Here is a 16,324-nt window from a genome sequence, read left to right on the forward strand (position 1 = left end):
CACCGTAGCCACCAGATCCAGTCTGTATCCAGATCAGAGGGTCACTGCAGTCACCCAGATCCAGGACGTATCCAGACCAAATAGTGGATCAGCACCTAGAAAGGACCTCTACATCCCTGAAAGACAGCGGAGACCAGGACAACTAGAGCCCCAGATACAGATCCCCTGTAAAGACCTTGTCTCAGAGGCGCACCAGGACAAGACCACAGGAAACAGATGATTCTTCTGCACAAACTTGGTGGCCGGCTTTGACTACTTCACCATATAATGTATCCAATCTTGAAGTGGAAAGAACTGGATGGATGTTCTGAACAATGCTAATCCACAGTCTGACCTGTGTTGCAGGCTGGAATTAAACCAAACCATGCTGGTTTTATCTGGCCAGAGGAGAACTGGCCCCCCGACTAAGTCTGGTTTCTCCCAAGGTTTTTTTCTCCATTTTTGTCACCAATGGAGTTTTAGTTCCTTGCCGCTGTTGCCTTTGGCTTGCTTAGTTGGGGACACTTAATATTTAGCAAAATTATCGACTTGATTGCACAGACACTGTTGGATAAGAACTCAACTGAACTGTATGATGACATCACTGTCTTTTCCAGAGCCACTTTACAGATTAATTGAACTAATTACATTATTGACTTTACTATTTCTTAAACTAAACTGAATTGACACTTTTAACTGAATTTAACTGAAAAAAAAAATGACCATTGTGTTGTCATTTTAGAGCTGCTTTACAGTGGAATTGAATTTTTTTTGCATCATAGATTTTTTTTCCTTCTGTCTAACACTAATAAAGGACTCTTGATTTGTCTTCAAAATTATATTAAAGTAAGCAAACCAAAAGCTCCTAGGACAAACTGTGCTGCAAATATAGACTTGATCAAACAACATTAGAAAAATATTCCAGGTTCAATAAATATCACACAGCAAAATCCCCAGTGTTAATTTAACACTCTGAGTCTGGACACATTTAAACACTGAAGCAGTGTTAAGACTAACACTGAAGCAGAGTTGAAGTTAATGAGATAATTAAGATGTTAATTGAGTTATGATTGAGCATTATTGAAGACACCTGATGTTAACAAGCAGAATCACCAAACGAGAAAATCACAATTTGTGTGTCACCATTATAGTGATCAGTGTTTGCTTTAGTTGGGATCTTGAACCTTCAGTTATTAACTTTAGATTTTGTGTGGCTGTGGTAACTGAGTTATAACATACATACATACATACATACAGACAGACAGACAGACAGACAGACCAGAGCCAAGGCTATATTATGGATTTTATTGTGGTTTGAACTAATTGTTATGGAGTGAACAGAATGCCTGAGTTCAGGTTTGCCATAATATGACATGTTTTTAAAAGTAAGTTCTATATAAAGAAAGAGTTGGCTCCCATGGCTCCCATCATGCATTGCGGCATGAATAAATGACCTTTTTAGTATCTAGTTTTGTGATGTTCAGAGTAGATCTGTTTATCTGAATATGCTGTTTGTCACCGTTGTTGAGATTCATACGCTGATTCTTGTTATCTTTGTGTGCCTAAAATGCAAACTCTTTAATAAAAAAAAAAAAAAAATCAGAATCACAAGAGACGCCTACAAAATGTATAAAAAATACAGACTTTTTCATTCTGGAATCAAAGCTGTTATAATAGACAATGATAGATAAGGAGAGAAGAGACTGTAAATGAGTTCAGTGATTAAAGTCAAGCAACAATTACATTAAAACATAATTATCATCACTCAATGATTTTTGCTCTTGGCTTGATACACAAATTTGAAAATTAAAAAGTTACAAACCAAGATCCCAACTAAAGCAAACACTGACCACTATAATGGTGACACACACATTGTGATTTTCTCGTTTGGTGATTCTGCTTGTTAACATCAGGTGTCTTCAGTAATGGTCAATCATAACTCAATTAACTTCTTAATGATCTCATTAACTTCAACTCTGCTTCAGTGTTAGTTTTAACACTGCTTCAGTGTTTATATGTGTCCTCACTCAGAGTGTTAAATTAACACTGGGGATTTTGCTGTGTACACTGCTCTGAGAGACAAGAGTTTCAGAGATGATCAAGAACGTTTATTTGTCACCTGGAGACATTGTGCTCAGTTAGTGCCACCCTGGTGATTGATGTGGTTCACTGCAGACAAATTGTATGTCCTTATCAAGACATGTTTGTTCTACAATAATGGGAGAAAAGTCCTCAGAGAACAGTAAACTGCCCTGAGTTCTAGCACATTGATGTGCACTAAGGTACAGGAAGGCTGCCAGAAGTCTCTGACAGACCTGCTCCCCATCCAGTTTTTGTTCCTGCACACTGAAGATGGTTATGGGCTGCTGAAATCAATCTGGTGAAGACCCTTGTAGACAATGAAAGGCCATATGGTAGGATCCTGATAAACCTGACCTTAAAAGGAAAAGCTAAGAAACAGGTAATGATCTTGACAGATAGGCACATGGAAATATGCATCTTTTTAGTCTATGGAAATGAATCATTCTCCTGGTTCTGTGGTTTTCAGAATTTGTACAGTTGTCAACATTTTGAAGGGCAACACTTTTATGAATTGGTTCAGTTATTGTAAGTCTGGTATGGTCCGAAGTCCGCCATCCTTCTTTGGTTACAGGAAACATTTAAAAGATCAATTTATGTTTAGATGTTCGGTGCTTATCTGAACAATTGCCTTTTTCTGTAATAGAGCTGTAATCTTGCTGGATAAAATTTGTGCATATTTGTCATACAAACCCTTGAAAAGGTAGGAAGGTGCTGTTGGAACTGTACACTGTATTCCTTCTTGATGATATCTAGGACCCAGGGATCTGATGTGAGCCTTTCCTAACTGTCCAGGCACAGCTGGGAGCATGCTCCAACAACTCCAAGACCGTTACGCAGGACCTCCCCATGGTGTGGACCCCTGGGAGTTTGCTAATTCAGAGATCCTCCCCTAGCTGGAGTGTGAGTCTGGTCAGTTTGGTAAGATTTTTATTGCCTTTATTATGCGATTGATAACCCCTAGTTTGTCTTCAGTCATATCTCTCAAAGGCCAAGATTTTCACTGCACTTAAAATGCAAGGATGTCCATGTGCAGGCTCCACTCCTCTCAAGAACCAAACCTGTTTTCTTCTTCATCCTTCCCCTCACTACCATAATGGGAATCATTTGTATGCAGTGAAATGATATTCATTGAATCTTCCTTTCCTTCCAGGTATGATAACTCATCGGATACAGATGGTATATGAGGATGTGTATTCAAGGTTGTGTGAGGTAGTGCTGCTACAATCTGTATCTGAGCATGATCCTTGGGTTCCTGTACTGCTGTGATCCACATTATTCTGAGGCATGTCAGAACCAGAAGACCTAGTAGAATTGTCAGGGATATGATTCCTCTTGTGTTTGTAAAGATGTTCCATAAGGGACTATTAGAAACTACTTCTTTCCTAATACCAGTTATGTGCCTGGCTCGCAGCACACTTTTCCTGTAACATTAACAGTACTGCTGCTGCACTGGGGTTCTCAATATCATCAAGTAAATGCTGGGTTCCCAAACAGGATGGGCATTCTCTACATCTATCTTGTTGATGTATATTGTGGTTGTACAGGACAGATTGAACAGGACAGGAATTTAACTTAGAAGTTTTTATATACTGACCAAAAGATAGAAGGATATCGTCATTAATTTAGTGGTAAGAAATTAATGGAATGTTATCCTAGTTAAAGTCAAATTGTTGTTATCTATTTTAAGTCATTTTTAATCACAAGTATTTTTAAACCCCAATATTTTTTTATTATTCGGTCCTAATGAAATATAAAATCTGAGCAGGATGGATTTTTCCAGTTCCCGCAAGTTTCTGTCCGGCGCCTACCCGCTCCCACAGAAATATATCTTATCTGGTCCAGCTCCCACCCATGACATTAATGTTGTTTTCCCGCTCCCACTTGCAAAAGCCCGCGTAAAAGTAATATATATGACAAAGATTGGTTCAATGGTTCTGTAACATCTCCTGAGCTCCACAACATCCCAGCATAAGCACCCGGTAAAACATTTGTTATTTAGGCTAAGCATCAGCATTCACAAATCACTAATATTTTTAACAGTAAGCAAGCATGGCCTGCTGTGTACATGTTTTGGCAGAATGCAAGCAGTGTGCTTCCTTTATTATCACTAAAAGCTGGCAACTCAGTTAATCTCTATTGCATTAAGCTGTTATAACAATAAATATATACACAATGAATCTTTCATTTGTGAGCATGTAATTTCAGCACTGTGGCGAATAGATTCTAACTTAATCACCTCTGATTGGCCATAGCATTTTAGAAATCAACAGCTGAGTCTGTGATTGGTTACTGTATGTTGAGCAACCCTTTAAACACATGTTAAAAATAGAAACTATGCCTAGTTTACACCAGTCATGTTAATTTTAATATTAGTTGTTCTTTTTGCTTTTGTGCAACAGATAAATAACTATTAACATATTTTAGACACTTTATCTTAACATTATCCTTAGGTCGCTGGTTCAATTCCGGCTCGAAGGTGTGTGATTTGTGGAAGTTTTGGCCTAATGGTTAGAGAGTCTGACTCCCAATCAAAAGGTTCTGCGTTCTAGTCCCGGGCCGGCAGGAATTGTAGGTGGGGGTAGTGCATGAACAGCTCTCTCTCCACCTTCAATACCATGACTGAGGTGTCCTTGAGCAAGGCATTGAACCCCCAACTGCTCCCCAGGCGCCGCAGCATAAATGATGAACACTGCTCCGGGTGTGTGTGTGTGTGTGTTCACTGCTCTGTGTGTGTGCACTTCGGATGGGTTAAATGCAGAGCACGAATTCTGAGTCTGGGTCACCATACTTGGCTGAATGTCACTTCACTTTATTATTTCTATTTTGTGTGAGTCCTGAGAATCATTTATACATTTTAATATTAAATGTTACATTTTTGAAAATCATATTTTCTGAGGTAGTATTAACAGCTTGTAACAGAAATGATGTGTGTGTTTCTCTGCGTATGACTGTTAATTCTGCTACATACTGTCAACACTGTCACTATATATTAGTAACAGAGTTTACATTGACTAATTTATTTATTTTATTTGGAGGAAATACGCCCCACACACCAGCAGTTTCCTAAACTCAGGTCAGATATCTTAGATATGGCTCTACAACTCTATATACATGATATTGGCTCTTAAGTATTACTTCACTATTACTGAAAGTGTATTAAACATATCATTATGTCTATCAGTGTCCTACCCATTTTCCAACAATCACCCTCTGTCTGCAAATGCCGCACATTTTTATGTGGGGGTCTAATGCCATTTCGTGCATTCTTACTTAGTTGGATGCTCATGCTAAATATGACCCAAGTAAAAAAAAAAAAAAAAAAAACCTTGCTGGATATATGACAGAGTATTTCTGTGCAAAATACACAAGTTTTTACCTATTAATGCAGAAAAAGACACAAATAATAATAAAAAATTATATATATATATAAAAAAAGCAAAGTGCACATTAAGTTTTAACAATGGCATTACAAATACCAGGGGGATTTGAGATTGCACCATGGTATTTTAAACATGTCACAGATTTCAATTTTTTACAGTCTTATTGAAGAAATGAGGTGAATTAAGATATTTTTGTTTTATTTATGTATGTGAAATTCTGCCTATAAAATAAAAAAGGTTAACATTAAATTATAGATCTGTAGTGGTTTTGTTTTCGTTATACAAGATAACATTCTTTAAAGCAATAATTTATATTCTGAAATTTTATTTTTTATAAATGCTAAAATATATATATATATAAAATTAAACAACCATCAACATAAAAATGTAACACAAGAACAAAAAAAAAAGTTAATAAATTATACGTTGTTGTTGTTGTTTTTATCAGTATGGACCTCCATGACGTCATAAAGGGCGCGACTCTTTGTATGGGCACATCTCCCTGAAAAGCGCGGCACACATTTAAAACAAAGCTAAAGCAAGAGCACAGGACTGATTCCAGCTGGATTTGTAGATTACAAAACCAACAGTGTCACCAAAAAGGTGTGTCTTTGGTTGCGAGGGTAAGATAAGCTTGTTCGGGTTCACAAAGAACCTATCCTTAAGGGAACAGTGGATGCGGTTTGTTTTCCCGGTGTTACGGTTTAACTGGTTACCGTGTTATCTGATGACCAACTTCCTGTTTAGGTCTCCGCTGCAGATGTGCTGGAACGACGGCAGCAGATTCGCCGATTCTGAAAACACAAACTGACGTGATATTAAGTGTCTAATAAACGCAGACTTGCTCATTGAATGATTTTGATATTCTTGCAGAGATAACAAGTTATAGATATGATCACCCGTAGTGGCTGAAGTAAGTAGGATAAACAAAAAATAAAAATAAAGTAAATCTAGCCGCGTTTCCATCGCAGGAACTTTACCCAGGAACTAGGGACTTTGGCCTGGTACTTGGTGTGTTTCCACCGCAGGAACCAGGAACTAAATAAAGTTCCGGGTAAAAAAATGCCCCTCCGAAAGTCCCTGCTGGCGAGGTGGTACTTTTTCAAAGTTCCGGAACTTTCGGGGGCGTGACTTTGGCGCTAAACATTCTGATTGGTTGAGTTCACGCAGCATTGGTTGAGTTCAACCACCATTTATTCGGATCAACATTTTCAAAATATTACTGTTATTGTGTCATGAAATGTAATTTTAAAAGTATTTCAGGCGAGAATGTAGTTGTTTAAAACTCAAATCTGTGGTTTATTTATAAAGACAGCGCCTATTTAAAAATGTGTTTCGCCGATCTCTGAGACGGTGAGCTCCACGCAATCAGCGGGAGCTCAGTCCTCATGTATCCGCCGAGAAGCAGCCTCAGCTTGGATAGACCTTCTGATATGTACCGCTGGCTCTGATGTGTCTTTAGTGGTTAAACATAAAATAACATTTTTACCAGAACGAAAGTTCCGGAACTCTGTAAAAGTACCACCTCGCCAGAAGGGACTTTCTGAGGGGCATTTTTTTTACCAGGAACTTTATTTAGTTCCTGGTTCCTGCGGTGGAAACACACCAAGTACCAGGCCAAAGTCCCTAGTTCCTGGGTAAAGTTCCTGCGGTGGAAACGCGGCTTAAGCTACTTAAACGTTGGGCTGTTGTTATGCATGTTTACATTAATGGGATTAGTAATTTTTGACGATGAGTAATTTTCAGATCGTATCAAGTCATTTAGCAGCATTAGAAGCACTTTGGCTGGAATTGTTAACTTATAGCAACAGTAAAATTGGATTTTGGCTTGCAAACAGAGGTCACAAGTTAACACAGTCACAGTTCCTTGATTCAGCCTGTTTCACGATGTGACGCCGAGAGCCCGTGTTGAATCCAGAGATCTGGAGCTGCTTATGTGAAGATGGGTGGCTCGGTGGTTCGTGAGTGTCGTCTCACCGCGCGTCGTCTTTTAGCGCGTGTTCGAAACCCGTGCCAACACAGATTTACTTTATTTAATTTTTTGTTTATCCTACTTACTTCAGCCGCTACGGCGATCATACCTATAACTTGTTATCTCTGCAAGAATATCAAAATCATGCAATGAGCAAGTGTGCGTTTATTAGACACTTAATATCACGTCAGTTTGTGCCCTCAGAATCGGCGAATCTGCTGCCGTCGTTCCAGCACATCTGCAGCGGAGACCTAAACAGGAAGTTGGTCACCAGATAACCAGGCGGCAAGGAACTCGACCGGAAGTTGAAGCCGAATGGGGGCTGCCATCTTTTAGCAAAACTTCACTTGCGTTAGCATTCCCATTGACTCCCATTCATTTTGGCGTCACTTTGACAGCGAATAACTTTACATCTGAGGCGTTTAAAGACTCCGTTTGTCCATTATTTATTTCTAAAGATACACGACAATGTATAAAGGGCTACATTACCTTCTATGTTACATTATGGCCCCGTATAAACAGTTTTTGTAAAAAATAGGCTAACGATTGCATCATAACCACTCGTCTCTCTGTCGCATTACCGTACAGACAGGAGGAGAAGCTCGCAGGCAATTAACTTAATATGGCGTACTGGCATTACATTTTAAAATACTATACAAAATAATTAATCAGAATACTTACTCCTGCTCACTCACGACAAAGATCTCCCCGCTCAAGCTCGCCGTCTCTGCAAGATTAACGATGGCAGTTTGCACGCACAGCTACTAGAAGATTTACATCTGGCAGACAGGTTGCTGACGTCATCACGCTTCGTTTGAGTCTGCGCGCCAGAAACGGAAGTGCTAAAAAACGCTAAAAATGGGCTTCACTTGTCTCAATTGAGTTCCAATGGGGTCGCTGTGTCCATTTCTTTTACTGTCTATGCAGATAACACGGTAACCAGTTAAACCGTAACACCGGGACAGCAAAGGAGTTGCACACGTGTGTTTGTGTGTTCACGTTATTTCAGTGATGAATGCTTTATAAACAAGGCCCAGTTTTTACCCGTCTAATGATTATATTGTTAAAAAATTTAATGTAATTTGCACTTTCAGCTGTATTAGTATTGAAACAGTTACCCACTTGTTTTGGCACTGCCCTTTTGTCCAGATTATATGGTATGACATTTGTAATTTTATTGCAGAAAAAATTGAGAAAGATTTCAAGTGGTTTTGGAAGGATGTTCTTTTTGGCCTTTATGACTTCAACAGAACTAAGACTAGGACTAATGAAATTTTCATTATTAATCTCATTATTCTCTTGGCAAAATTTAACATTCATAAATGTTAGTTTGCGCATTTCAAAACATATTTTATTGCTTTTAACATTGAGTTCAAGCAATATCAACAAGATTAAGTATTCTCTTAATCAAAAGGCAACAAAAACTGTGAACGTGTGTAAACAATTTGATATATTTTTGTAAGTCGGTACTTCCCCTGGCAAAATGTGATGATTGTAAGTATTTTTGTTTATGTTAAAATACTTGCAATGTTGGAAACTGCACAATATGTTATTTTTATAATGGAGATGAACGCTTATGTAAACTGCAATTATAAAAAAAAAAAAAAAACAAGGGCCAGTTTGACGCAGGCTTTGCAGATCGTTTGAAAATGAAAGATGCAGCGATCCCAGAAATAAAAGATCCCATCCAAGAGTCGAACCCGCAGTCGGTGAGTAAAATTAAATCACGTCTGTTTTGTTGCAGATTGATACCAGTGTTTATTCTAAACAACATAAACACATAGTGAATACAATATCACCCAGCTATGGTGTATTATAACACCATAAGTGTCAATTTGTTAATTTTTAAACCCCTCCTAAACTGGATCAAGTGTGGCTGGATCCGATTGTAAGTCATTTAGTTTATTTTGATAAGACGAAGTTTTAGTTCCTGTTTTACGTCACCGCTTGCGGAGGATCGCTACACCAAAGCTGCGCGTGCGCGGGACTCATTAGCTCCGCCTTCAACACGCTGCTCTGGGAGCTAAAGCTGTTTCTGCTTAAACCTGATACAAATAAACACTCTACCGAGATTCAAAGGACAAAGTAGCGCAGAGGTTTGATTTTGATTAGCGTTTCAGGTCGGTTCTGTGATTTTTACATGTGGTTTTTGGATGTATGGCCGTCTGAGATACTTTATCGTACCTCGCTGTTTTGTACAGGACGGTTTAAATGATTTAATATTTACAGAGAGCGAGCATGCAGCTGAACAGATGTGTTGTATAAAAGTGACTTGTCTGTTGTATTATAGTATTCCTGATAGAAAGCAAAAGTAGCGTTAGCATTAAATGATTTATTGAGCACCCTTTTGTCTCTAGATTTTACATAGTAAAACTTTAGTTAAAAGTGCTGTTATGTAAAGATTTTGTATTTGGAACGTTTTATCAAATGTTTTTTTATGTTTAGTTTTGACTGTTTTTCTCTTAACCCAGACATTCAGTTTATAAAAAAATGCATATTATATTAACCATGAAGTGTTTGTGTTCAGATGTTGAGCATGAAAGCGCAGGTGGATGTGGTCTGCTGTAAATCAGTAGGAACTGATCTGTCCATGCTGGATATTGAGGATTTCATCACAGAAATCTGTCAGCTGAAGAAAGAGGTGGCTTCACTGGAGGCAAAGCTGAGAGAAAGAGGAGACAAACTGAACAGAGAGGTTTGAACAGATCTTCATTTCATCTTTAGCTGCTAATATGGACTGATTGTTATGTCAATCAATGTCTTATTGTTAATCATACTCTCACTAGATATATTACTGATTGTGTTTGTCAGGATGTGGAGCAGGTTTGGGTGCGTGAGACTGATGGGACAGAAGCTCAGGATTCAGTCTGGAGCGTCAGAGATCAGAGATCCAGAGACACACAGGACTCAGAGCTCAGCCTCACTTTACTCTGTTATACTGACGCTCAGGATCATGAATCCACTGATCAAACCTCTGACTGTAACGCTGGAGAACAGCAGATGCTGCAGACGCCGCTGAAGATGTGCTCCGTCAAACTGGTGGACTGCAGGAACCTGATCGAGAGCAGAGGAGAAGAAACCACCGCAGAGAAACAACAACAACACACTGATGAGGAAGAGGAGGAGGAGGAGAATAATGGGGAGGATGATGAAGATGGTGATGATTGTACTGAGAATAATGGGGATGATGATGATGAAGATTTCATTCCAGGTTTGTTTCTCCTTTTATGACCTTACAGTGTTTTTCACAAATCAGAAAAAATTTTACGTTTTGAAAAAAGGCAAAAGTACCTAGAAAAGATTTCCAATCTTTTCACTGTTTAAGTTATCTGTATTTTGTAAATAGGCACAGTAATTCGTTATTACCATATAATGCATATTTTAGGTTTCAAACATTTAAATACAAGTAATAGCAAAAATAAATTTTTAGTTTGTCAAAATACACATAATCTCTATGTAAGCAGACAGAATTACAAATGTAATCTGACATTTATACATTATTTTACTTGATAAAATATGTAAAGTTTGATATATAATCAATATAATGTGTCAAACACGGAACTAAAGGTGCAACATGAATCCGTATATCATTCATTCACTTTTTTTTATTTACTTTTTAAATATTGTAAGTAGAAGAATGAGAAAACGGCTCCTTTTAGAGAAGGAGATGATTTGATGTTTATCTGGGCAGCTGAGAGGATTGATCTTGAGTGGACTCCTCCACCCTTCTCCAAGTAATGTGAATCTTTGCTTATTGGCCAAACACATACGAAACAAAGGCTACCTAGCTTTTTTTAATAAGCCATGTACCAATATATACTCAAAAAACATGGAAAATGGCGATAACAGCATTTACCCAGCACAGTTAAAGAATAAAGAAGCCAGAGTATATTGAAAAGAACTGGAGGCCAAATGATGAAGGCTTGCTAGACGTTTTGATAGACCTGGTATTACGTGATTCTTAGTTGAGGGTTCCAAATAGTCTTTTATTTCCTGAAGCAGTTTAAAAATAGAATGCCTTGGCAATGTTCTGGCATTCCAAATAAATTAATTAATGTGGAAGAAATCCTTCTGCCACGCGCTCTCTGTTCTCTGCTGTGCCTCTTCCTAGCAACAGTAATTTCAGCCATTTTCAAGTGCAAAATAGTTTAAAATGCCTTTTTGGGGGTGAGTTAAATAATTCGATGAACACAAACTTCAGTAAAACGCAGTGCATGATTAATTTGAATACTCTCCAACCATAAATGGAGCGTCTAAAAGGGAAACTCCCACATATGCAATTGTAGGTGGGGGGAGTCAATTGACCAGCGCTCTCTTCCTCTCTCAGTACCATGACTGAGGTGATACCCTTGAGCAAGAACCAAACCCCCAGCTGCTCCCTGGGTTCCAGAGCAAAAAAAAACTGCTCACTGGGTACACAACACACACACTCCAGGTGTGTGTGTGTGTGTGGAGCAAATTCTGAGTATGGGACACCACACTTCACATCCTGGCCTTTTCTTTTCCTCTACAACATCAAATTCAAAATTTGTTTAGATTTACAGAAAATGTGACACTATTGGAGATCTTTGTACTTTTGTCAGTTACATAAGAGACTTATGTAAAAGTTCTGTGATTAGAAAAAATTAATCACAGGTTATTGTTGTCCCAATGTTCTTCTTGTAATTGTGACATTTATATGAGTAGCATAATAATAATTGTATTAATTAATTGTAAAAATAACAGAGCATCAAGCAGACATACAGGTGCTTCTCAATAAATTAGAATGTCGAGGAAAATTTCACTTCAGTAATTCAACTCAAATTGTGAAACTCATGTATTAAATTCAATGCACACAGACTGAAGTAGTTTAAGTCTTGGGTTCTTTTAATTATTGATTTTGGCTCACATTTAACAAAAACCCACCAATTCACAATCTCAAAAAATTAGAATATGGTGACATGCCAATCAGCTAATCAACCCAAAACACCTGCAAAGGTTTCCTGAGACTTCAAAACAGTCTCTCAGCATGGTTCACTAGGCTACACAATCATAGGGAAGACTGCTGATCTGACAGTTGTCCAGAAGACATTCATTGACACCCTTCACAAGGAGGGTAAGCCACATACATTCATTGCCAAAGAAGCTGGCTGTTCACAGAGTGCTGTATCCAAGCATGTTGAGTGGAAGGAAAAAGTGTGGAAGAAAAAGATGCACAACCAACCGAGAGAACCGCAGCCTTATGAGGATTGTCAAGAAAAATCGATTTAAGAATTTGAGTGAACTTCACAAGCAATGGACTGAGGCTGGGGTCAAGGCATCAAGAGCCGACACACACAGACGTGTCTAGGAATTTGTCTACAGTTGTCATATTCCTCTTGTTAAGCCATTCCTGAACCACAGTCAGAGGCGTCTTACCTGGGCTAAGGAGAAGAAGAACTGGATTGTTGCCATTGGTCCAAAGTCCTCTTTTCAGATGAGAATAAAATTTCATTTGGAAACCAAGGTCCTAGAGTCTGGAGGAAGGGTGGAGAAGCTCATAGTCCAAGTTTCTTGATGTCCAGTGTTAAGTTTCCACAGTCGGTGATGATTTGGGGTGTCATGTCATCTGCTGGTGTTAGTCCAATGTGTTTCTTGAAAACCAAAGTCACTGCACCCATTTACCAAGAAATCTTGGAGCACTTCATTACATCCTTCTGCTCACCAGCTTTCTGAAGATGCTGATGTCATTTTCCAGCAGGATTTGGCACCTGCCCACACTGCCAAAAGCACCAAAAGTTGGTTAAATGACCATGGTGTTGGTGATCTTGACTGGCCAGCAAACTCATTAGACCTGAACCCCAGAGAGAATCTATGGGCTATTGTCAAGAGGAAGATGAGAAACAAGAGACCAAACAATGCAGATGAGCTGAAGACCACTGTCAAAGAAACCTGTGCTTCCAGACCACCTCAGCAGAGCCACAAACTGATCACCTCCATGCCACGCCGAACTGAGGCAGTAATTAAAGCAAAAGGAGCCCCTACCAAGTATTGAGTACATGTACAGTAAATGAACATACTTTCCAGAAGGCCAACAATTTACTAATTTCTTTTAAATTGGTTTTATGAAGTATTCTAATTTGTTGAGATGTGAATTGGTGGGTTTTTTGTTCAATTTGAGCCAAAATCAACACAATTAAAAGAACCAAAGACTTAAACTACTTCAGTCTTTGTGCGTTGAATTTATTTAATACATGAGTTTCACAATTTGAGTTGAATTACTGAAATGAACTTTTCCTCAACATTCTATTTCATTGAGCAGCACCTGTATGCTTTTGTGTGGAGCATTTACTACACACCAACTTTGGAAAACAAGAGTTGTATTTTATTAGTGTCGATTTGACCTGGATGTGTATTTTGTTAAAAAATTAATGCAGATGTTGTCTTACTCAATTCAACTACCTTTTAAGTTCGTTTAATAAAAGTTTTGTTCCTTTCAGAAATGAGTTGTGGTTCATCTTCTGATGGAGGTGAAGAAACCGTCTCGACTTCAAAAGAGCAGCTGATGGTCAAGACTTTCTCCTGCAGCACCTGTGGAAAAACACTGATTTCAGAGGGTAATTTAAAGAGACATGAGAGAACACACACAGAACAGAAAGATTTCAGCTGTAGGAGATGCAAAATCAGCTTTCCTACCGCAGAAGAGAAGAGACTTCATTCAAAAGAGCACAGCCGGAAGAAAGCGTTTCACTGCGAACTGTGCGGGAAGGATTTTTTCACCACTGCTCCTAATATGAAATCTCATATAAAAACACACAGCGAAAAGTCTTTCCACTGCAGTGAATGTGACAAGTATTTCACCACCAAAGGAAATCTTGTTGCTCATAAGCGAATCCACACGGGAGAAAGACCATACAAGTGTCCTCACTGCGAGAAAAGAATAATGTATGCATCTCATCTGAAGACACATATGCGTTTGCACACCAATGAGAGACCGTATCAGTGCAGTGAATGTGGGAAAGCCTTTAGGCAGTTGTTTAGTCTAAAGTCACACCAAAAAATGCACTCAGGTGAGAAACCGTTTCAATGCAAACACTGTGACAAGCGATTCCTTCACAAATCCTATCGGAACTATCATGAGAGGACTCACACCGGAGAGAAACCATATCTGTGCTCCTACTGCGGGAAGAGCTTTTCTAGTCCAATTCTATTTGCAATTCATCAGAGAATCCATACTGGAGAAAAACCGTATCACTGCAGTTTCTGTGGGAAGAGTTTCAGTAAACACATTACATTACAAAACCACAAGAGGACTCATACTGGAGAAAGACCATACAAATGCTCACGGTGTGAAAAGACGTTTGCTCGATCAGACATCCTTAAGGTCCATCAGCGAGTTCATACAGGAGATAAACCTTACTCCTGCTCCATCTGCGGCGAGAGATTTGCTTATTTAGGTAGTTTTCAGGCCCACCAAAACAAACACGCTAAAGAACAAACTGCTCCAGAATCATCAGAGTGACTTTTCATGTCTTGGTCTGTCAGTAAAGGCTTTATTTCTGCAGATGCTTTCATCATTCATGCCATGAGATATATGACATAACAATCACACACATGATGATTTCAATTTAAAACATAAACCATTTATTATGCAAAAGTTGAATTGAAACGTGATACCAGAATGATGTCTATGTTATTAGCTTTCACCGGTTGTTATAATGGAATAACATAGATTGTAATGTGGTGACTGACCAATCAGAATCAAGCACTCCACAGAGCAATGTAATAACTCAAACTATTATTGTATACACAATTTTCCTGATGTGGAAAATATCAGCATGCAAAATCACAGGAGAAAGTCTTACATTTGAAGTCATGGCATTATTTGTTTAATATGCTCCAAAAAAATGTATATCTTCCTTCCAGTACAGCTGTTTCTCTGTTTACTTGAGTGATTCTGGTGAAATCTACCAAGAATGTCCATGTTGTAAAAGTAAATAAAGCCAGTATTTAGGACCATCAAGGATTTATTGTTTTTGTTTTCAACTTTAATTATATTTCCCCCCATATTCTATTCATATACTGTATATTATACCTTAATATTTTAAAACCGGCTTAAACAGAAAATCAAAAGATTGTCTATAATGGTAACAGAGAGTTGCTGTACTCCAAGTCCAACTTCATTTATAAAGCACCTAATAAAACAACCAAGTTGACCAAAGTGGTGTACAATAAGTTCAATTAAAAGAATATAATAACTAATAATAAAATCATCATTACAGAACATACAAGACAGACCAAATGGTAACTACTGTACAGCAACAATACCTCAGCATTCATTCCTGATCAAAGGCTAAAATATTTTTAACTGCTTCTTAAGCTGTTCAGAGATGATAATTGTTGCGAAGACACTGGCAAACTGTTTCAATGCTTTGGGGCAATGCACGGTCAACTCTTAACTTTAATTTTGATCATTAATTTTTTAACCTAAAAATATAAACATGAACAAGCTTCTCCAAGTCTATACATGCTAAGAAAGACTTCATCTTCAATCAATTATTTTTAATTGGTAGAAGCTTACTTTGAGAACATTACTATTTTAAAGCACAGATCACACCCCCATTTTTTAAGTTTTTTCCTAAAAGGGCTTAGTATTCCCAAGTTAACTCCAGCTGTATTGCTCATTTCAGAGGGACCAAATATGATTTCGGTTTTCAATTCATTAAGACTGAAAAAGTTAGCAGAGATCCAAGACTTCACCTCATCTAAACAGGCCAAGAGACGCCTCAAACATTGGAAGAATCAGAGTTAAAAGACAAATGCAACTGAGTGTCATTACCATAAGAATGAAGTGACACACCATATTTATCCAAAATCAATCCTAGCAGTATCATATACAGAGAAAATAAAAAAGGTGCTAAAATAGAGCCTTGCGGGACACCAAAAGAAATTG

General features: G+C 38.2%; 1 protein-coding gene across 2 annotated transcripts; it reads left to right on the forward strand.

Moving 5' to 3' along the window:
- The first annotated feature begins 9,362 nt into the window (after positions 1–9,362).
- Positions 9,363–15,394, forward strand: LOC127949466 (zinc finger protein OZF). Of its 2 annotated transcripts, none has more exons than XM_052546800.1 (4): positions 9,363–9,509; positions 9,941–10,108; positions 10,225–10,624; positions 13,872–15,394. In XM_052546800.1, the coding sequence occupies exons 2-4, from the start codon at positions 9,941–9,943 to the stop codon at positions 14,891–14,893; spliced, it is 1,590 nt and encodes a 529-aa protein (XP_052402760.1). In that variant the 5' UTR covers positions 9,363–9,509; the 3' UTR covers positions 14,894–15,394. The 2 variants fall into 2 exon arrangements, with proteins under 2 accessions (XP_052402760.1, XP_052402759.1); XM_052546799.1 differs by having other exon boundaries at positions 9,375–9,533.
- The last annotated feature ends 930 nt before the right edge of the window (positions 15,395–16,324 follow it).

This window comes from Carassius gibelio, chromosome B1, assembly GCF_023724105.1.
Source record: "Carassius gibelio isolate Cgi1373 ecotype wild population from Czech Republic chromosome B1, carGib1.2-hapl.c, whole genome shotgun sequence".
Classification (NCBI taxonomy): Eukaryota; Metazoa; Chordata; class Actinopteri; order Cypriniformes; family Cyprinidae; genus Carassius; species Carassius gibelio.

Bases quoted from the DNA above. Each gene is read 5' to 3' on its own strand.
- LOC127949466 (XM_052546800.1), top strand. From the start codon at position 9,941: ATGTTGAGCATGAAAGCGCAGGTGGATGTGGTCTGCTGTAAATCAGTA. The intron at 10,109-10,224 runs GTTTGAACAGAT...TGTGTTTGTCAG, and splicing joins GAGACAAACTGAACAGAGAG to GATGTGGAGCAGGTTTGGGT. The intron at 10,625-13,871 runs GTTTGTTTCTCC...TGTTCCTTTCAG, and splicing joins TGATGAAGATTTCATTCCAG to AAATGAGTTGTGGTTCATCT.